This window comes from Narcine bancroftii, chromosome 3 (assembly GCF_036971445.1).
Source record: "Narcine bancroftii isolate sNarBan1 chromosome 3, sNarBan1.hap1, whole genome shotgun sequence".
NCBI classification, from domain to species: Eukaryota; Metazoa; Chordata; class Chondrichthyes; order Torpediniformes; family Narcinidae; genus Narcine; species Narcine bancroftii.
In genome coordinates, this window is record NC_091471.1 from 352245691 (window position 1) to 352268072 (window position 22382).

General features: G+C 41.4%; 1 protein-coding gene across 7 annotated transcripts in view; it reads left to right on the forward strand.

Annotated features, from left to right (window-relative positions):
- cep112 (centrosomal protein 112) overlaps positions 1-22382 on the forward strand; it is a 399081-nt gene that overhangs the window by 135526 nt on the left and 241173 nt on the right. For all 7 annotated transcript variants that reach the window (XM_069929793.1, XM_069929789.1, XM_069929788.1 and 4 more), the window contains 3 exons: positions 8676-8830; positions 15512-15641; positions 17299-17391. In XM_069929793.1, coding sequence (XP_069785894.1) covers positions 8676-8830; positions 15512-15641; positions 17299-17391 — 378 coding nt within the window. The remainder of the gene's footprint in view (positions 1-8675; positions 8831-15511; positions 15642-17298; positions 17392-22382) is intronic.

The following is a 22382-nucleotide window of genomic DNA, read 5'->3' on the forward strand; positions in this document are numbered from 1 at the left end:
GTTGCTACTTTATAAAGTTTTCAAGCTTCTTGTTGAACTTGTTTGAACACTCAAAGCCCATTGAGATTTGACATAATAATAGAGAACTTCAAAACAAGTGATTTGTTCTTATACAATCAGTTATGTCTTAGGTTTGGGTTTACAAACTGACCATTTCAGCCTGTTAATATCAAAGAAGGATAGGGGACAGAAGATGGCACGCATAATCTGAAGAAGTGGTGAAAGCAGACATTCTCACCATGATCGGGATGACAATATGATAAATTGTACTGGCAATTTTGCAGATGATACAATGATTGGAGATGTAGGGACAGCGAGGAAGGCTTTCAAAGCTTGCAGTGGGATCTGGACCAGCTGGAAAAATGGGCTGCAAAATGGCAGGTAGAGTTTAATGAGGACAAGAGTGAGATGTTGCACTTTCAAGGGATTAAACAAGTTGGGACATGCATAGTAAATGGTAGGGCACTGAGTGATCTGGGAATACGGGCACATAATTTCCTGAAAGTGGTGAATAGGGTCATAAAGAGAGCTTTTGGCTTGTTGGCCTTCGCAAATCATAGGAATTGGGATGTTAATGTAAAGTTGTCCTAAGACATTGGTAAGGTGAAATTTTGAGTATTGTGTGGAATTTTGGTTACCTAACGACAGGAAAGATATCAGTAAAATTGTAAAAGTGCAGAGAAGACTTATAAGGATGTTGTTAGCAGTTGAGGAACTGAGTTGCAGGGAAAGGTTAAGCAGGCTATGATTTTATTCCCTAGAATGTGGAGAATGAGGGGAGATTTGATAGAGGTATACAAAATTATGAGGGGGATAGATGGAGTAGATGCAAGCAGGCTTTTTCCTGAGACAAGAACTAGAGGACATAGGTTACAAGTGAAAGGGAAATTTAGGGGAACTTCACACAGAGAAATTTGAGAGTGTGGAATGAGCTGAAGTGGTGATCACAGGCTCCTTTTTAACATTTAAGAAAAATCTGGATACCTCATGAATGGGAATGGTATGGGGAGGCTCTTGTCCAGGTTATTGGAACTAGGCAGAAAAATAGTTCGGCACAGACTAGATGGTCTGTTTCTGTGCTGTAATATTCTACGGGTTCTAACATTAAAGAAGCATCTTGAGAGCCAAAGGGCCTGTTTCTGTGCCATTTAACTCCATCTCTGTGATGTACTCCACCTCACTGCTTCTGCACTGATCAATGAACATGCACTCATGATCCCACTATTCCTGTACAACTCTCAGTATTCAGCATATCAAAAACACCACACTTGTTTGGATTACATTCCATTTTGTCCACCTGATCATTGATTAGTCATTGCTCCTACAATTAAGGGTACGTTTTTGCTATGTGGAGCAAAAAAGAAGGGAACAGCAATTCAGCCCCAACAAAGGCAAACACAGATATATCACTTGGGCCACTTGAATGCCAATCAATCATTGCCCTTTTCATTTTGCTTCATGTGTAGCCAGTTTTTAAAAACTCTAATTTACTACTTTGCCTTTGATTGTTTGAACTTTCCTTTTCGAACCAGTCTGCCATTTGGGATGTGTTCCTAACATCCTGCTACTAAATGAGATAAAATCTGAACAAATTTTTTTGATACCTTCTCAAAAAACATCCATTCAGATACCATGTGTAAACCTTGTGTTTTTGATTTGTAGTTAATCTCATTCTCTGAAGAATCATGACAGATTCAAGATATTTTTCTTTGAATTCATCTTATTTAATTTCTTTTATATTTGTTTAAAGTTGAATATCGATATCATTATACAATATGCTTTGTTTACTCATCATTCTGAAAATCTCAATGCGAAGTTATTGCGAAATGTTTATTGGTTATCAACTTATTAAAGCTAGTTACAGTTGCAACTATGAAGTTTAATAAATTAATATGATGGTAATTCAGAATATCGTCGCTTATGTTTCTGTGAAGAAATTGGGAAATACTAGAACTTGGAAAGTGCTGTCTATACCATGCTCATTCACAAATCCACACTGACCATACTCATTCTTACACCCAAGATGTTTACTGAATGATTTACAATTCAGGAACAATTTAAGTTATGCCCACCATTCAAGTAGACAAGTGGCTATATTGTCATTATGTATATTATGATAATATACATACATAATGGTGTGATGCACTCCTATATACAGTATGTTGCAGAATGATGTGTTCCATAAATTGAGGGGGAGAGGGGTAACGTTTGCATTAAGATGAACTTAGGAAGAGGGAAGATCTTGATTTTTGCTGAGAAATTTGAAAAATCCCTGTATGAAGAAAATATTTGGAGTACTGTTGTCAATAATAAATATGGATCAGTGAGAGAGGGCAAGTGCCTGACTAAAAGAAAAGTCCATTATGTTGGCGCATACTCAATTAGGAGTGTTGGGAGGGAAATGGGAGGAGTTACAAATATGTCATTTGCAAATTTGTTGAAACGTTTCATTGATTCATTATTTTCTTGCAAACTGCAATTAACCAGTCATGCTCTGCCTTTCTGATGCACTGTGGCATAACAATTGAAAGTAAAATTTCCATTGTTCACCTCTGCATATGTTATAACTGAAGTTTTGTGTCTCTGACACAGTACATTTGTGTAACTCATAAAAATTGAGCAAATTTAAATTAAATCCCCATCTAACATGATAACTTTATGCTGAGATCACTGCAGTCACTTGGTTTTTTAAACAATTTTTTGCTTTTCATAAATCAATTAAGACACTGTGTGATCACTATTTGTTAGATCTGACATGGAGCAGTAAAACTGTATAATTTATATATAGTTTAAATTATTGTGTTGGTTTGAATGATCAAACCATGACTTTTGATTTCTTTTTTCTGGACATTTTGAGAAGTGGAAGTTGATTAGGCTGGAGACTGGTAAACGGAAACTTTGTTGCATCATTTGAAGAAGTGGAAGTAAAAAATAGCAAGTAGCACTTGTCAAATCTTTCATAAAATAAGCAATGGATTAAACATTTCCTGTCAGTAGGCCTGAATTCTAGAGCTATCAAAAGCAGTCAGATTCCACTGTGATACTAAGGATTTAATAATTAAACACTGTAGAGTTCAACAAATGCTTTAAGATGAAAGAGCAGGCAGTCAATGAAAATTAGATTGTTTGTCTCTCCTCATTTCCCATCATGAATGAGTATCTAAGATGTCAGTGTGTGAATAGAATAGAAATAAAAGAGAGCTATCTTGCACTTCTGCACAAGCGTGAAATTCTCTCAATGGATTGAGATTGTTTATTTCACCTCCACATTGCTGGGCCCTGTAACTAACTGGTGATCCTGGAATTGCTCTGAGATTCATCAAATCACAAGGAGCATCGAATCAGCAGCCAGCCTCGCTCAAGCCACGCCCCAGTGGTGACACGGCCGGCTGCAGCCCAATAAAGTCGGTGTCGATTACACTCCCTTGGTGTGCAAGTCTTTTTTCTACCTCGAGCTATAACCGTAGCAACCCTGCTACAATATCATATATTATAAACAGTGTGTCCGTGCATAGCCCAGACCATTACATTCTGTGCCCAATATTTTAAAATGAAAAATACCCAAAAACCCCAAGCCACTCAGTCAACTCAGTCAGTCCAAAATAAAACAGTCCACAGAATTCAATCTCAAAGTTCAATGTCCAAGTTCAGTTCTGAATGAGTTCAAAGCAGTCAAAGGAAAATTGTCATTCCATGTTCCCACCTATTTTTCATAAATATATTTGATTAGTTTGAACTTTTACTGAGTACACCAGACCATTGGTTGTATTGGTTCAAATAGCCTTGATGAATGAAGAGTTTTATAGCATTGGAAGCTGATTCTTTGGCCCAACATCCATGTCAATCAAGTTGTCTACTTAAACTAATGCCTTTTGCTTATGTTAAACCTTTCTATGTACCTGTATAAAAATATTTTAAATGAAACTCCTGCCTCTACCACTTCCTGTGGCAACTCATTCCACATATCCATCACCCATTGTTAAAAAGACATCCTTAAAATCCCTTTAAATCTTTCCCCTCACACCTTAAATTTATGCTCTCTGGTTGCACTCCTCTTCTATGGAGCAAATGACTTGCCTCATCTATGATCCTCATGAATTTTTTTTTGTACTTCAATAATGTCCCCCTCCCATTCTCCTATGCTGCTATGTGAAAGGTCCCAGACTCTCCTTGTAACTCAAGGCCGCTAAGCCTGGTAAAATTCTTGTGAATCTTTTTTGCACTCAAATTAATGAATAATATTAGCCATTTCTGCTCCAGGATGTATGGTGGTCATCAAACCTTGGTAGAAAGTTTACTATAAATGTTCATGGCAATTATTTAATAAAGTAGGCAAAGAAAGGCCATTTCCTTTGACTATTTACTATGAAATTAGAATTGAGTTATAGTCCTAATGCAGGAAATGAGATGAGCATTGATGGCAAAGAAGCCAGTATGGGTTTGATGGCCATTGAGCTATTTCATTGCTGTGCAACTTTGTCCATGAGGTAACTCGTGTTTATTGTCTTATAGGTGACATCTGAAGAGGAAGGGTTCAGTTCAAAATGTAAAAAAACTAAGACTGATAGGCTTTTTAAAAATAAAATCAAAGCAATAAAAATTGCTAAGAAACAGAGCAGGTATGATCTAACCAAATTGTTGAATATTTACAAGGGGCTGATTGGCCTACATCAGTTCTTAAGACGCGATTGAATTACATAAAACAGGCCTTTTGATACCTTTTAGATCTTAAGTGATGATTTACTATTTGAACAAATGATCACAGTCATTGAAATTGGACTATATCCCTGGTGAGAATGTCTTCAGAATCAAAATCAAGATCTATTGTCATGAACAAACCATGAAATTCAGAGTTTTGCAGCAGCATCTTAGTGCAAACATACAAATTATAACCATCTTACGACATTACTATAAAAAAGAAAATAATAATAATACTGCACGAAAAGTAAGGCAGTGTCTTTGGCTCATTGGTTATTTAGGAATCTGATGGCAGCAGGAAGAAGCGGTCCTTATGCCAGTGAGTGCTCATCTTTAGGCTCCTGTGCCTTTTCCCCGATGGTAGCAGAGTGAAGAGAGCATGGCCTCGGTGGTGGGGGTCTTTGAGGATAGGGGCTGCCTTTTTAAGACACAGTCTGATGCGTGTAATGTCACAGGCCGAGTTGACAACCCTCTGTTGTTTTTTCCTGTCCTGAGCGTTGGCACCTCCATACCAGGCAGTGATGCAACCAGCCAGAATACTCTCCACGGTACACCTGTAGATGTTTACACAAGTCTTCGGTGACATACCGAACCTCCTCAGACACCTCACAAAGTATAGCCGCTGGCAAGCCTTCAGTAAGGAGCATTGAGAGAAATAATTATTAAACCTATTTCTAGTCTATGTTCCTGATGGCAGCTATATACTTTTCCATTTATCTTGGCATTTAATGAGCTAATCTAGTATTTTAGTGTGCTAAATCAAGTTATTGATGTCCAAAATCAGCTGTAATATCAATATATATCTTGCACAGCATTTTCAAAAGCTAGTGTTGCATTGCGGCTAAAGTTTGGGGATTCACTGAAACAGACTTGACATGTTTGCCTTGGTAATGAGTACAGCACTTTGTTTTGGAGAAGAGAGGTACCCTCTCAACCTTTTCCACAAGTTGCTCTTTTTCTGAAGGAAGAAGTACAGTTTGTGGAGTTGGCCTTAGAGCTGCAAGTTTCAGACTTGTTAGTGATATCCTGGTCTCATGAACTTCTACTTTGCAAACCGAGAGAAGTCTACTCAACAGCTTTTTGTACTGCTTATGTGGGAAAAGAAGAAAAGGGATAAAAAGAAAACTGAAATCCATACTCTAGATGCTAAAATTGGCAACATAACCCCCTCTTATAGTTTCAGAACCCTTTCCCTCTTTTTTATAATTAGTAGCCAATGCTTTGAAAATCCATCAAACACTTTCAAGTCGAAGGGAAGCTATTAATCTTTCTGAGGTTTTTAATGGTGGCAGTTGATGAACTGCCAATCTTTCAGCACAAGTCCCAAAAGAACATGTAATGAGTGAAAATGAACATAAACTGCAGATGCTGGAAATCTGAAATGAAAGCAGACAGTTCTGGTAACATCTGTGGAAAGAGAAACGGAGCTAACGTTTCCTCCCCCCCCCCCCCCCCCCCCCCCACAGTTGTGATGAACTGTCTTCAACTTGAAATATTAATTCTGTTTCTCTTTCCATAGATGCTGCCGGATTTGTTGAGTGTTTGTAGCATTTTCCGATTTTGTTACATGCAATGAATATTCATTATTCATCGACTGCCTATTCAGTAAACTACCTTGATCTGTCGAGGTCATTCCCAGTACTGTTTCTGTCATCACCAGCTGTTTCTGTTGATGGATGATATTTTTTCCCTCCATTTATCCTCATAGCTTCATCTGTTGGCCATTCTCCTGTTTACAAGATGTTTAATAATTGCTTTAACCAGAAACCGAACAATGAGCTTGGAACAACTGTAAAATCACAATTGGCTTTGGGGGGGGGGGGGGGGGGGGCGGAGGCAAGAGACAATTTTTAAAGTACATTTTTTGTGTTTAAACAAGTGATTAATCAGAAATCTGTAGATGATGGGGTCAATTGTAATGGACAAATGCAGTGGAGAAATTCAGCAGGTCATGCACGTAAGTTGAAGGTGACCATTCATTCCTGACCAAGGGTTCAGGTCCGAAACAAAGATTATCTTTTGCTTCAATCAGATGCTGCATGACCTGCTGAGTTTCTGTGACATATTTGTGTATTGCACTCGACCCCAGCATTTACAGACTTTCTTGTTTAACTCTATTAGGCTGCTCCACTGCAAAATCTCTTTGAGGGATACCTATCCTGAAGAAGATCTCTTCTCTTTCAAGGTTCTATGAATCTCTCTCTCTCTCTCACTCTCACTCTCTCTCTCTCTCTCTCTCTCCCTCTCTCTCTCTCTCTCTCTCTCTCTCTCTCTCTCTCTCTCTCTCTCTCTCTCTCCCTGCTTTCCTTTAGATATCCCTGCATTCCTGATGAAGGGCTCAGGCCTGAAACATTGACTCCCTTGTACTTCTTATGGATGCTGTGTAACCTGCTAAATTTCACCAGCACGTTTGTGTATTGTATTTCAAATTTGTGACAATATGCAGGGGTGCAGTCCTGCTGGAGCTTTGGGGCTGCTTTGGGGCTACTCTGTCACCTCACAGGCCCACTCAGAGCAGTGGGGGCGGTGGCTCAATGCGGGATCAGTGGCCATCTTCATTATCCATAATCCTCCACGCAGCTGGAACCACTCTGCCAGTACCAGCACCAGGGAAACATGAATTGCCCCCCCACCCCACCCCCCTTCCTAGCTAAGCGCTATTTTCTATTCTGGACATACCTGGGTCTTCCATGACTACTTCATAGTCCTACATTTTGCTGTCAATTATACAATGACAAATACAACATGGAGGCCACCAAGGCCAGTTCTCGCGAGACCTCCTTATCGTTGTTTTTGGTGAGCTCTGGCACCTAAAAAATTAGCACTGCACCCCTGACAATTTGGTTCATGCTCCAAACATGTAGTTCCTGTTCTGAGTGCTTATCATTAATGTGCAGAAGGGCATTCCATTTGTATATTCCTAGGAGGATTATGGAGTAGGGAAATTTCAGATAGTTGTTAGAGTAATTCACAAAACATTGGGCTGAAGGGCCTGTACTGAATTGCAAATTTCTATATGTTATGTTCTGCGTTGTGTGCAACTCTGTGGCATCATTTGTAGTTGAAATTTATAATCCATAAGCTTTGTGATCAAATTTATGATAGAGATGGAGAACTTGCTGAATCTCAGTTTCCCATACCAACATAAAGCCTGCGGAATCATTTATTTAAATGGGCTATGTCATAATTGCCAAATTCTGGGAGTTTCTGGAGAGTAGACAATCAGTAAATTATGAAATCTGTATGCTGATCTGCAAATAGGATTGAAGCAAAATATGTGGAAAGAAGTTCAGGCTGGAGCTCCCTCAGAAACCTCTCCAATGTAAATTGGGCCAAAAGGCGATGTCTTCAAATAAAAGTAACATTTTTCATAGTATCAATGAATTTACTATCATAAATAAAATTAAAATTAAGCATAATAACAGGCCACTTCAGCCCAGGAGCACGTGTTGCCCAATTAACCTACAACCTCCAATACATTTTGAACAATGGGAGCCCTTGGGGAAGACACAGGGAGAACGTATAAACTCCTTATAAACAGCATGGGATTCGAACCCCTGTCCTGATTGCTGGTGTTATAACGGCTACACCAACCATGCCGCCCTAAATCATGGAATAGATTTTCAGTGAGCTGACAAACAAAAATTGGAATTCAACCCATTACCAACTGCAATGGATACTGTAAATTCAGGAATCTGAAAAGAATAGACTGTTTTGATCTGTTGACCTGTTAAGTATCTATTGAGGGTGGTATCATGATGCGGTCCATCGGAAAATTATTTAATCGAGGTCGAAAAATGCAGGGTATATAATCAGTTTATTTATTTTGACATGGTAAATCTTTGAATTTAAATTGTCTTCTTTCCATGGGAGAAAAAAAATCTGATTGTTATCAAAGAATAGGTGTTCTTGGGTATGTAGCTCCAAAAGCAAAAGTTTAGAGGTTGAATACATTTTCTGTTTCTTTGCATTTGCAGAACCACACTGTGAAAGAACTGGAGGCTCGCGTCCAACAGTTGACTGTGGAGGCTGAGAATAATACCTTAGTGCGACAGAAACTGACTCAAGAAAAGGGAGAACTGGAACAACGCTGCCAGATGATTTCCCTGGAATTGCAGGATATCAAATTAAGGTACAGTGCACACTGAAAACACCATGAAGTGCCTCCTCACTTTCCTTGCAGCACAAAGGACCAAAATCAAGAAAAGGAAAATAGAAATCAAGACGAGGATAGTGAGAAATATAAGAACAGTCTATCATGGCTTCTATGGATGTGTGTGTTAAAAAAAAAAGATTCACTGAAATTATTTTGAGTCACTTGTACACTGAGATTGAGAAATTAAATTGGTGAATAAGGCAGAGATATTAAATAATTAGTTTGTGTTTGTTCTCATTGAAGAATACCTTCCAGACCATAAAACAATGGAGCAGAAATAGGCTACTCAGCCCATCGTGTCTGCCCTGCCATTTAATCATGAGCTGATCCATTTCCACTCAGCCCTGCTGCCTGGCCTTGATGCTCTGGCCATTCAAGAACCTATCAATCTCATCCATGGAGAGAAAAGGTCATCATTTTGTGTTGGGAGCAACCCAAAACATTAATTGCCTATTTCTCCCTCTGGATGATGCCTGACTGTTTGCTAAATAAAAATTATAAATAAGGAGTTATACACTAGCATGCATTTTGATTGGTTGAGGGACTGAAAACAGAATAAGAATAAATGGGTCATTTTTGGTTTGGGACCAATGGGGTCCTGGGGCTGCAGCAAATCATAATCTATATCAATGACTTGGATGAGCAAATCGGGTGAAATATAATTACGGTTGGTGATGATATAAAGCCAAGTAGCAGTGTCAGTTGTGAAGAATATGCAGTTAAGTTTCAAGAAGATAGATACAGGCTCAGTGAATGAGCACAGTGGTAGGAGACGGAATATAAAGTGTACAGCCGTCATTCTCAACCTTTTTTCAGCTTAGACACACCCCCCTACCCCGCACCAAAAAAAAAATCCAGGACTCTGGTCAAATTTATGAGCCTCCTTCCCTGTGAAGCAGTCAAGTTTAGGTTTCTTCCATACTTCTCTCCTACCAAATACAAAAATGATGTTATGTGAGGCAAAGAGAAATCAAGGCTCTTACTTAAATGTGCTGTGGCCCCCCAGTGAGGGCCAAGGCGCCCCCTTGAGAATGATTGGTATACAGGTATGGTCTCCCTTCACAAGGAAAGACATAGGGATACAGGGGAGTGCAACAAAGGATTACTAAATTAATTCCTGGGATGGAGGGTTTGTCCAATGAGAGATTAAGCAAACTAGGGCTGTAGTTTAGAAGAATGAGAGGTGATCTCATTGAAATACAGGTACACAAAATTCTTTGAGATGGTTTAATCGATAGATATAGATAGACGTTTCCTCTGGCTAGGGTGCGTAGAACCTGGAGGGGTCATAGTCTTAAAATATGGGGTCAGGTTTTCAGGTTGAAATGGTAAAAAATTTATTCACCGAGAGGTAAACAAGTCCTTGGAGGTCTCTATCCAAGAGATGGAGGCTTAGACACTGAGCTTATTCAATGCAGAGTTGATAGACTTTTAGATATTAAGGGAATTAATGAATATGGAATTTATGCAGGAAAATAGCTCTGAGATGATAGATCAGCCTTAAGCTTGTTGAATGGTGAACAGGTGTGAGGGCTGAATAGCCTACTCCTGCTTCTATTTCTTATCTCCTTGTGCTCCTCTTCTGCATGGATAGAACAATTCTGCAGTAGAATTGTGACTTGCTTCATTTTGCTCCTGACCTGGAAGGGTTGGATAACCATTGGAAATGCTATTTCCATTTTGAGCATTCCATAGCATGTGGTACAATTGTAATGACAATGTTTAGATTACAGGATTGAACAATTATCTCTGAAATAAGAGTTCACAGAAGAGCAGAGGATATATTTTTTATAAAAATCAAATGGATAAATTCCCCAGGCTCTAATAAAGCCAGTCAAACTTCCTCAGGAGTTTGCGGAGGAGCTAGTGGAGTTGTTCAAGTGAACCGCTACGGACTTGAAGGGCTGACATGGCTTGTTTCCGTGCTGTAAACGGTTATATGGTTATATATGGTTAAAACATAAACATCAGGAAGTTCTTTAAAGCGAACATTGAATTGAGATGAGTTTTAAAAAAAACTTGCTTTTTCATAGTATCCAGGGAAGTCAACTTCTATGTGTATAATAAGAGCAGGGTATAGTGTTACACAAAACAAGAATGTAGGGTATAGAGTTACATTTTGAGTTGACTTGTGTATTGAATAGGAGAGACGAACACATTTGGTAGTGTTCAGTGATGTGTGCCTGGATTTCAGTGGTGGACAGCAGATGAACCAAAATAGGTAAGCCATTCTCGGCAAACCTTTGGAAACCCCCCATTCCAATGAATGCCTCTATGAAAAATATGTCTCCTCTGCATCCAAAAATATATTACATGCAGGAGAAGGAAGAAATGCAGATTTGTAGTTGAATTATGACAGTATAAAGATTTTAACATTAACAAAATGTAGGTATTTATTTAAATTAAATTTATTTTAATTTTTTAAAATTTAGATGTAAAGCATTGTAACAGGCCAATTTACACCTCATTAACCTAGACTCTGGTATGTTTTGAAGGGTGGGGAGAAAATCGGAGCCCCTGGATAAAACCCTAGCAGACACGGGGAGATCATACAAATTCCTCACAGACAGCATGGGATTCGAACCCTGGTCCCAATCGCTGGCTCTGCAAAGGTGTGGTGCTAACCACTCCACCAACCGTGCAGCCCACAGTCCTGTACCTTTTGCTCTCTACCTTTTGCATGCATGATCTAATTAAAGGAAAGGGATAGGTGGTTCCATAAAAGGGAATAAGATCTGAAAGTTGAAACAGTCATACAATATTGAACAAGCCCTCCAAGCTTTCCAATTTTACATGCTGCATTGGGTCCATTTCCCTGTGATCCCCTCCTTTCCACAAATCTGTCCAAATAATGGTATTGTGCCCACTTTTCCTCTGGCAATCCTCATGTCTAAACCAGACAAACTAGGACTGATGTTGAGTGCCTAATCAGCTCGGCGCTTGTTCACAATCACAGAAAACTGAGGTCTGTTCTACCCCAGTTAGGGTTAGCATATTGGTTAACTCAACACTATGACAGTGCCGGCAACCCAGATTTGAATCCGGTGCTGTCTGTACGAGTTTCTTTGCATGGTATATAACACGATCTTGGGAAGGCGATGGTCCTCCATCCATGTCTGCATGGATTTCCTCCAGTTTTCTCCCACCTTTCAAAATGTTTGGAGGTTCTAGGTTAATTTGGGTGTAATTGGGCGGCATGGACTTGAGGGCCGGAAGGGCCTGTAACCGTGTTGTATGTTTAAATTTAAAAATTTAATTTAAAATTTCAATCAATTAATGACAAGAGTCTTAGAGTTATACATTGTGGAAATGGGCTCCGTGGCCCAACTCATTCTGTGCCCCTCCATCAGGTATTATCCCAACCTTCTACGCACCAGGTTAAAAAGAATTCTGGCTGATTCAGCCCTTCCTTATTACTCAAACCCTTCAGTTCTCTTCCTATTCCTGGTTTTATGACTCCTGGGAATCCATGGAGCAACACAATATTTTAAATTGAGGTCCCATTTTTACATGGAAGCTGGAGTTAAATGCCCAGTTATTCTGACCAGACACTAAAATACCTCAACATCCGTCAATGTAAAAAGGCCATTACATATTTTTCATATTTTATTTTTTCACCATCTTGACAGCAATTGAGTTAATATCCAGGTCCTTAATCAACTTGTTCTGTTGTCAGAATGGTCCCCAAATGCCTCTTTTATAAGTTGTGATTAAAAAGTTATTTTTCTTCCTATCCCTCCATCTAACAAACATTAAGTTGAAACATTGTTACTTTGCTTATTTCAGCTTTTGCAAAGCAAGTTTAAAGAAACTAAAGTTGTTTAAAGTCTATGCTAGAATCATATGAAGCTAAGCTTGGAATGTTGATTTGGTTATTACAAAAAGAGAACCTGATAACGATGGGACAATTAAATTGGCATGCAATAAGCTTAATAACATAAGAAACACAGTTTTAGTTTATCCTTTAACACTGTTTTGAAAGATGGCTGTATTTTCATTCTGGTGCAAAAACTTGATTAGATTCTTCCAACACAGAAATGATGTGGCTTTATATGGATTTGCACATTGAGTCTTTGATCATTTATGATTTAGATTTGCTTTCAAGCCGCTGTTTAAATATTTGCTAGAGGCTAGTTATGAGCATTCACCAAATAACATGTTCCGTTTTGAATATTTCACATGAATAAGTGAGCATTCCATTGACAAAAATGCATATTTTAAAGGAACTTTGAAAGAAAAATGCAAGATAATGAAAAGAGATGAGAAAATATTTAATAAAAGCTAAATATTTTCCTTTGCCTTGACTGTTGCTTGGTATAATATAGAGCAGCCATTCTCCATGGGGGCTACAGCACATTTAAGGGGGTGGCACTGCCTGAAATCCTAAATTTTTTGATATAGTTTGTAAGAGAGAAATACGGAAGAAACCAACTAAATTTTAATGCTTCACAAGGAAGGGAACCTATAAACTTTGTGCACAGTCATAAGGGGGGAGGGGCATAGACAATAAAAGGTTGAGAATGACTGATAGCACTATTCACTTATTACTAATCTGCAAGATTAAAATCTTATATCAAAACAACATTCTACTCAGTGATTACATTTTTATTGGAAATTTGATTTAAATTTTAACTTGTGTACTACCGAGATAGATTTGTTGCATACTCTACATCACCTTTGTTGACCTCACCAAAGCCTTCGACACTGTGAGCAGGAAAGGGCTTTGGCAAATACTAGAGCGCCTCGGATGCCCCCCAAAGTTCGTCAACATGGTTATCCAACTACACGAAAACCAACAAGGTCGGGTCAGATACAGCAATGAGCTCTCTGAACCCTTCTCCATTAACAATGGCGTGAAGCATGGCTGCATTCTCGCACCAACCCTCTTTTCAATCTTCTTCAACATGATGCTGAACCAAGCCATGAAAGGCCTAAACAATGAAGACGCTGTTTACATCCGGTACCGCACGGATGGCAGTCTCTTCAATCTGAGGCGCTTTCAAGCTCACACCAAGACACAAGAGAAACTTGTCCGTGAACTACTCTTTGCAGACGATGCCGCTTTAGTTGCCCATTCAGAGCCAGCTCTTCAGCACTTGACCTCCTGTTTTGCGGAAACTGCCAAAATGTTTGGCCTGGAAGTCAGCCAGCTCCCCACCATGACTACCAGCCCCCCCACATCTCCATCGGGCACACAAAACTCAAAACAGTCAACCAGTTTACCTATCTCGGCTGCACCATTTCATTAGATGCAAGGATTGACAACGAGATAGACAACAGACTCGCCAAGGCAAATAGCGCCTTTGGAAGACTACACAAAAGAGTCTGGAAAAACAACCAACTGAAAAACCTCACAAAGATAAGCGTATACAGAGCCATTGTCATACTCACACTCCTGTTCGGCTCCGAATCATGGGTCCTCTACCGGCATTACCTACGGCTCCTAGAACGCTTCCACCAGCGTTGTCTCCGCTCCATCCTCAACATTCATTGGAGTGCCTTCATCCCTAACGTCGAAGTACCCGAGATGGCAGAGGCCGACAGCATCGAGTCCACGCTGCTGAAGATCCAGCTGCGCTGGGTAGGTCACGTCTCCAGAATGGAGGACCATCGCCTTTCCAAGATCGTGTTATATGGCGAGCTCTCCACTGGCCACCGTGACAGAGGTGCACCAAAGAAGAGGTACAAGGACTGCCTAAAGAAATCTCTTGGTGCCTGCCACATTGACCACCGCCAGTGGGCTGATATCGCCTCAAACCGTGCATCTTGGCGCCTCACAGTTCGGCGGGCAGCAACCTCCTTTGAAGAAGACCGCAGAGCCCACCTCACTGACAAAAGACAAAGGAGGAAAAACCCAACACCCAACCCCAACCAACCAATTTTCCGCTGCAACCGTGTCTGCCTGTCCCGCATCGGACTTGTCAGCCACAAACGAGCCTGCAGCTGACGTGGACAATTACCCCCTCCATAAATCTTTGTCCGCGAAGCCAAGCCAAAGAAAGAAAGAAAGATATATTTTTCTAAAAATCTAGTCATATTCTAACACAAGTAATGCTAGCTGCAAAGTTACTATCTACAAGAGTTAAAATCACTGAGTTATAATTTGTCCCTGATTTTTTTTCATATGATGCAACATACCATGAAATTGCTTAACAGTCTGTAATATACTGTAAATGTTCTTTCAGATGATAATAATTCACATGATGTTATTGTTTCAGATGTAGAATCTATAGTAATTTTCTTGGGGTTTTGAAAACCGTGTGTGAGGTTGAGAAAACATTAATAACTATGACTTGCAATGGTTTATAATGTTGTCTACATCCCTGCCCACACCCCACCCCAAGATGTAAAACAGGTTTTTAAATAGCTGATTGATTTTGAATTGTAAATTTATTCAAAAAAATCTATTGGATTTTTAAATTATTAATATACAAAAATATGGCACAGAATGTAATATAAACTTTCAGTTCAAGTTGATTTCTTTACTCAGATATGAAGGTCTTGTTGGTTGCAATCAATTATTATTTCATATTTAATAGTGTTCCAGAGGGAAGTTTAAAGTCTGACATTATTTAAGGATAAATTTGCTGTCAAAGTGGACCCTGAAGATAGCTGAATCTTTATATTAAAATAAAAGTGCTTTTCTTGCCCTCATAGATACAACTCTCTTCAAAAAGAAAAGCAACAAATGTTGGAAGATCATGAGAAAACCGTAAGGCAATTGCAAATTAAACATGACTCAGAGCTGAAGAATATAAAGCAGGAAAATGTACTCTCAGCAGCCAAGGTAATACAAAGGCTTCCAACCTACAGCAGCCAGTCCTTGAGCAAAACATTTCATAAGTTCTCTGCATGTTCCTAGCTTGATGTGCTTTTCAGACACCAAGCAAGTTTTAGGCTTTAATGTTTAGCCCCTTTCACACTTGCAAATGGTCCCAGGAATTAATGGCCAATCGGCCTTTAAAGTGTTCAGTGTGAAAGGAAAATCTTCTCAATGCCTGTGTCAATTGACGTCATCTCATGCCGGGGATTAATGGCCTCAACCCCCAGTACAAGCTCTGGTGTCTGCAATCAGGCAAGTGTAGAGTGGGCAATTGCATTGTGGGATTGAAATGACCCAAGTTTTTGCACGAGTGCAGGATTATGAAGGTCGAAGAGATTAAAATGAAGGTATAAACTTTGCCTGGGAAAGTCGCAGTGGGAGAGAGAGGAAATAAATAGCAATAGCAGACAATTTTTAAACAGTGTGGGAAGTTGGTAGCGCTATACCACACAATTTATAAAGACGGGGGTGGGGGGGGGGAAGCAATAGCGGACCTGATTTTTCAGAATGCCGTGTGTCAGAGAAACCCCTCCATGAGTGCTCCATGCATACAGCCATATATACATCCCTTTCTCTGCCACACAAAATTCTGGAAGGGCAGGTCCGACATCACTTTTCCCCTCTTTATTTCTAATTGTGTGCGACAATGCTACCAATTTTCCAACGGTCTTTATAGATTGTGCTACTGTGGTGGCGCAAATAAGTGCAGCGGCGAACCGGTCCTGCTTGTTACATGCGGGTGGCAGGGTAGCCGTGGCAAAGATAGCATCGTGGGACCGTCTACCAGGACAGGCCGGAAGGGCGTGTACACACTCACATCATCGTGACGCGACCACGGATGCGTGAAGGGCGGAACAGAGTCGGGTCTAAAGGCTGTGCGCGAGATTCAAATAAAATCAGTTAGTTGTGCTACATGAGCACACAGCCTGCTGCTTCATCTCTGCACTGCACTCACTCAAAACACTACACTACCAACTTTCCCAAGCTGTTTAAAAAATTATCCGTTATTATTTGTCCTTTACCACAGTCCCTTATAAAGGTTTATATAGGTTGGCACAGCAACAACAAGGGCTTAAGGGTTCATGCTGTGCATAAAGCTTAATTATGTTATAATTAGGTATGATTAATTTTGTTCAAATATAAGATCATAATACATTGATCAGGATTTAGGGCAGGTCCACCATCGTTCAATGCATCATGCCATCACCAGTAGAAGGTAGAACAGTCTTAACCCCGTTGCAAGTGTGAAAGCATTCAGTGTCCCAGTTAGGAGTGAGCAAGTGTAAAAAGCCAAATCCCCATTCCTATTCTGGGACACTGAACAGCCGATTTAGTAGACACAAGTGTGAAAGCACCTTTTGATGCAAAAAAAAATCTTTGACTTCACTTGCAGTTTGGCAATTGCATTGTGAGAATATTTTATTCATCTCTGTCTCCTAAAATCTTTACAGCTGCTTCACAGCACCCAAAATGATCTTTCACCTTAAAGTCATCATCTTTTAGCATTTAGTCTGTTAATTTGATTTTGCTCTGTTCTGAATTTATGAAATGTGCAAAAAGATTCCATTAACTTTGTGTATTAATCTCACTATTATTTTCAATTTTTGCCCTCTTGAAACAGGCAAGTAATGTTATTGAAGAAATGGAGCAGAATATCTCCCAACTGAAGAAGGAGCTGCAGGAAAATGAACATCACAAACAGGAACAGTTAAGGGTGAGTTCATAGAAAGCTATGTGAAGATCACATATTTTGATAAATATTTCATTAAGGCCCAGTGAACTCATGTCAAGTTTATTAGCATCTGATGACAATCTAAATCCAAAAAAAATCTAGTGAAATTATTTGAATTTATTTAATTAGTACCTCTACCACATTCATTGGAGCTGGTAATGATGCCACAGTGTAGATGTCACTCTTGTGGAGAATTTATGTGTTATTAGTTCTATTTGGATTAAGATGTTGAAAAAGCCCTGGAAAAGAGATTTGTAAACTTTGCATATTTCAACCAGATTTGCGCAAAGGGGTAATTTTGGTGTGACATTTTTTGGAAAACTGGAAATACATTTCAACCTCGTTATAAACTAAGCTGTCTTTGAGAAGTAAATGAATAGGGTGAGATAGGAGCATAAATTTGTAAATTCCACTTTTAATTTGCATAATATGTTTTTCTTCGATGTCCAAAGCAATCCAAGGGTGAGTTGGATTAAACTGCATAGAATGAATTCAAAGAAAGTACTGCATTCTGATTGAAAATACAAAAAAATGCTGAATTTTAAATGTATAATCTATGAGGTTAAATCTCTTACAAATATTTTTTTGAGATTTTAATATTATCACACAATATTTTTGCTTCATTTTGAGCTTCATTGTGCTCAAATGCTTATATTTATTTTTACATATTATAAGGCACACCTTCCTATATGGGGCTGGCTGTCTTTAACATGTTGGGAGAGATAGCAAAGGATAAATGGCTTTCTAGATTTTGAAAAATGTAGCCTGCAATGCTGCATCTTTAAAACCCATGAACAATGAAACCTTAGAAACCATTTATCATAGATTATAACATCAGCCTTGGAATCTTGGAAGTTCTTATAGCAAGGGTAAGACCTTTGATTGCTATTCAACTATGACTGCTAAGAAACACAACGTATCAACTTTGCAGCCAGAGGAGAGAATATCTTAGATCTGGCGTACACAAATGTCCCTGGAGTGAACAAAACTGTCTCCTGCCCCACCTTGGACCACATCCATTCTGTTAATCCCTATTTACACATCACTGGTAAAATGAGTGAAACCAGTTCACAGGGAGATCAGAACATGGCCAGAGGAACTCGCTGCAGAACTGTTTTGAAACCATGGACTGGAGAGGATTCCAGGAGGCAATCACCTGTAACGACCACATCAACATCAATGAGTAAACGAGCACAGTGACTAGCTACATAGAGAGGTGTATTGAGGATGTCACAGTAATCAAACCTTACACAGCCAGAACAATTATAAGCCATGGGTAGACACAGCAGTCCGTGCATAACTCCGAGCTCATGACGCTACTTTCTGGTCAGGAGACAAGATGGCTTTAAGATCAGCAAAGGCTGAACTCTCTTGTGTAATCAGGAAAGCAAAGCATGGGCACTCACTGAGAATCCATAGACACCTGGGTGACTCTAGTTCCATAAGGCACATGTGGCAGGGTATTCAAACCATACTGACTATGTCAATCTTGCAGGTCAGCAACAAGTTGAATACCTTCTATGTGCGTTTTACTGAGGAAAATAAGATGAAATTCAAGAAAAGCTTGTCTCCCCCTGAAGAACAGGCAGCCTGTTGGTTGAGGTGAGGAAGATCATTCGAGGGTGAACCCACACAAAGCAGCAAGTCTAGGAAATATACCTAGTCAGATACTGAAGGATTGTGTGGCCAAGCTGGCGGAGGTCCTAATGGACATTTACAACATCTCACTGCAGCAGTCCACTATCCCTGTGGGATTCAAAGCAACCACCATCATTATCAAGATGGGTCACGCTACTTGCGGTATTTCTTTCTTTCTTCTTTGGCTTGGCTTCGCGGACGAAGATTTATGGAGGGGGTAAAAAGTCCACGTCAGCTGCGGCCTCGTTTGTGGCTGACAAGTCCGATGCGGGACAGGCAGACACGGTTGCAGCGGTTGCAGGGGAAAATTGGTTGGTTGGGGTTGGGTTGCATCTTTTGAGGGGGAGGACGTGGAGGGGGAGGACGTGGAGGGGGAGGACGTGGAGGGGAGGATGTGGAGGGGGAGGACGTGGACCTGTCCTCGGGCCTGCGCAAAGGAGCTTTTAGGTGGAGTGCAGTGCGCGCAGTACTGGCCCCACCCTTTACACCCATGGTTCGTGTGCCGTGGCCAAGCAAGCTGGGACGTGGCAGCGAGGTCCTTGGGTCGTAGGTTTTATATCGGAGTGGCCTTCTCCTATGCAGGTTTCTTACCCGGGCTGGAGGGGCCTGCCTCCCCTCCTAGGTCGGTCCATACTGCCCGGACCGGGGCCGAGGCCGCCGCAGCTCACCCTGTGCCTGGACTGGGGCCGGGGCCGCTGCTTCTCTCCCTGTGCCCGGACTGGGGCCGCCGCCTCCAACTCTCTGCCCGGACCGGGGCCTCCACCTGCCTCACTCGACCGAGGCCGGGGCCACCGTCTCCCCCTTGCTCCTGCCCGGATCGGGGCCGCCGCCGCCGCCTACCCTTCGCCCGGACCGGGGCCGGGGCCGCTGCTGCTCTCCCTGTGCCCGGACTGGGGCCGCCGCCTCCAACTCTCTGCCCGGTATACAACTATGATATAAAACATAAACCAGGAACACTTTAACAGCCTTGCAGATGCCTTATCATGCATGCCACTACCCGACAGAGCAATGAGAGAAAATGATTAAATGGACGGCAGAGGCTGCAGCGATCAACCAAGAACAACTTCAACAACTGCCCATTACAGCCCAGATGATCACAAAGGAAACCCGAAAAGAGGCAACATTAAGCAAGATCCTATACTTCACCCTTAATGGGTGGCTCGAATCTGAAGTCATTCCAGAAGATCTAAAACCTTATCACACACACTGCCATGAACTATCATTTGAAGAAGGATGTTTACTATGGGGTACCTGTACAATTATTCCAGCAAAATGGCAAACTACCATGTTATCAGAACTACACCACAACCATCCGGGAATGGTATGAATGAATGCACTGACCCAGATGCATGTCTGATGGCCTTCTGACAGAAACATTGAAACAACAGTAAGAGAATGCCAAGTATGTCAGTCAATGCAGCCAAAAATGCTGCAAGCCAAAGGTAACCCATGGAAATGGCCATCCAAACCTTGCCATCGGATTCATGTAGACTTCGCTGGACCGTTCATGGGTGAGACTTTCTTGATAGCCGTGAACACACACTCCAAATGGCCAGTAATTTCACAGCTGAAAAATACCAAAGCAGATCCCACGATTGACCGTCTACGATCTATCTTTGTCTCTTATGGATTGCCTCATGAATTAGTTATAGATAATGAGCCTAAATTTACATCAGAACATTTTTTTAAATGTATGCGTGACAACAATATCAGACATATTTTGTCTGCACCCTATCACCCAAGTACTAATAGGAAGGCAGAACGTTTTGTACAAACATTCAAAAAGGAATGCAAACCATGAAATTTCTAAATGCCTCCCAGACAAGCAAAATTGCAGAATTCCTATTGGGATACAGAAACACGCTACATTCTACCACAAAACGCACCTCAGCTGAACTAATGTTTGGCCGCAACCTGTGGACCAGGTTGTCCACAGTTCATCTAGATCTGGGTGTCTGATTGCAATAAAAACACAGCATCGCCACAGACCTCACCTAGAACATTGTAAGTGGGTGAGAGAGTTCTGGTACAAAATTATAGACCATATAAAGACCCATGGGTGGTAGGAATAATCTTACAAAAACTGAGCTCATACTCTGTTCTAGTGGGGGACAGATTGTGGAAGCGACACATTGACCAGTTACGAGCATTGACTAACACTAAGGTCCATGAACTGCCTCATGAACTGGAGGAGGTGGAGACAGATCTGTCGTAGCCTGTTCGACCATCCCTCCCCTCAGGCCAATTGGCGGGGGGGGGGGCAGAGACGGTCATGGAGCTGAGCCATCCAGTGAGGAGTCCAGTAACTGAAACACGCATCCAGAAGGGCAGTGAAGACAGGCAGTCACCACTAACTCGACCGTCTACCTGACTATCTATCGGTCCTGAGCAAAGACCGGCACAGCAAACCACTCCAAGGAGAAAGAAGACCACCTGAACGCTTTAAGGAATATGTGCCCTAATTATTATTAAATACTTTTGTGGCGGTACTCCATTAGGCAGGCGAAGCAGCCCCACTTGTCACGCACGCGGCGGGGCAGCCGGTCAAAATGGCACTGTCGGGGATTTCCTCCCAACCTCGGCACCAGGCGCACTTGGGGACCCACGTGACGCCCCAGTGATGTCGGGTGCCCCCCAGCACGGTTCTCAGCCAGGTCCAGGCTGGGAGTATAAGACCAGCCAGGCAGCCTGCAATAAATCAGTTATTGCTCACTGAACTCAATCTGTCTGGTTTTGTGATCCTTCAGATAGCAGTGTAGCCGTTGCTACAATTGGTGACCTCGACGGGTTCAAACGTCTTTGAATGACCCTTCGATCAATGCTATAGCCATCAAGCTTCCTGACTTCTGTGTTCAGGAGCCGGAGACCTGGTTCAGCCACGCAAAGGCTCATTTTCACCTGTGCCAGATTTCATTGGATTCGACCAAGTTTTACCATGTGGTCGCAGCCCTGGACTAGGCCACCTCCAAACGAGTGCTGCACCTCGTTCAGCACCCATCCACGGAAGATAAGTACGGGACCATCAAGAGGGTGCTCACCGGCTCCCTTAGCCTCTCCAGGCGCCAGCGTGGTGCTCGGATGTTGTGCCTCGATGCCTTGGGGCCCAGAACTCCAATCGAGTTGATGGACGAGATGCTCACGCTCAGGGTGATCACACCAACTGCTCACTCTTCGAGTGCATCTTCCTCAACCATCAGCCTGAAGACATCCGGCTATTACTGTCCCGGGAAAGCTTCGTCGACCTTTGGAAGGTCGCTCAAAAGGCTCCGGAGCTATGGCTTGAACGATTCCCGGAGGGCTCAGCAGTCCAGCAGGTTACAAGTCACAGGCATGAC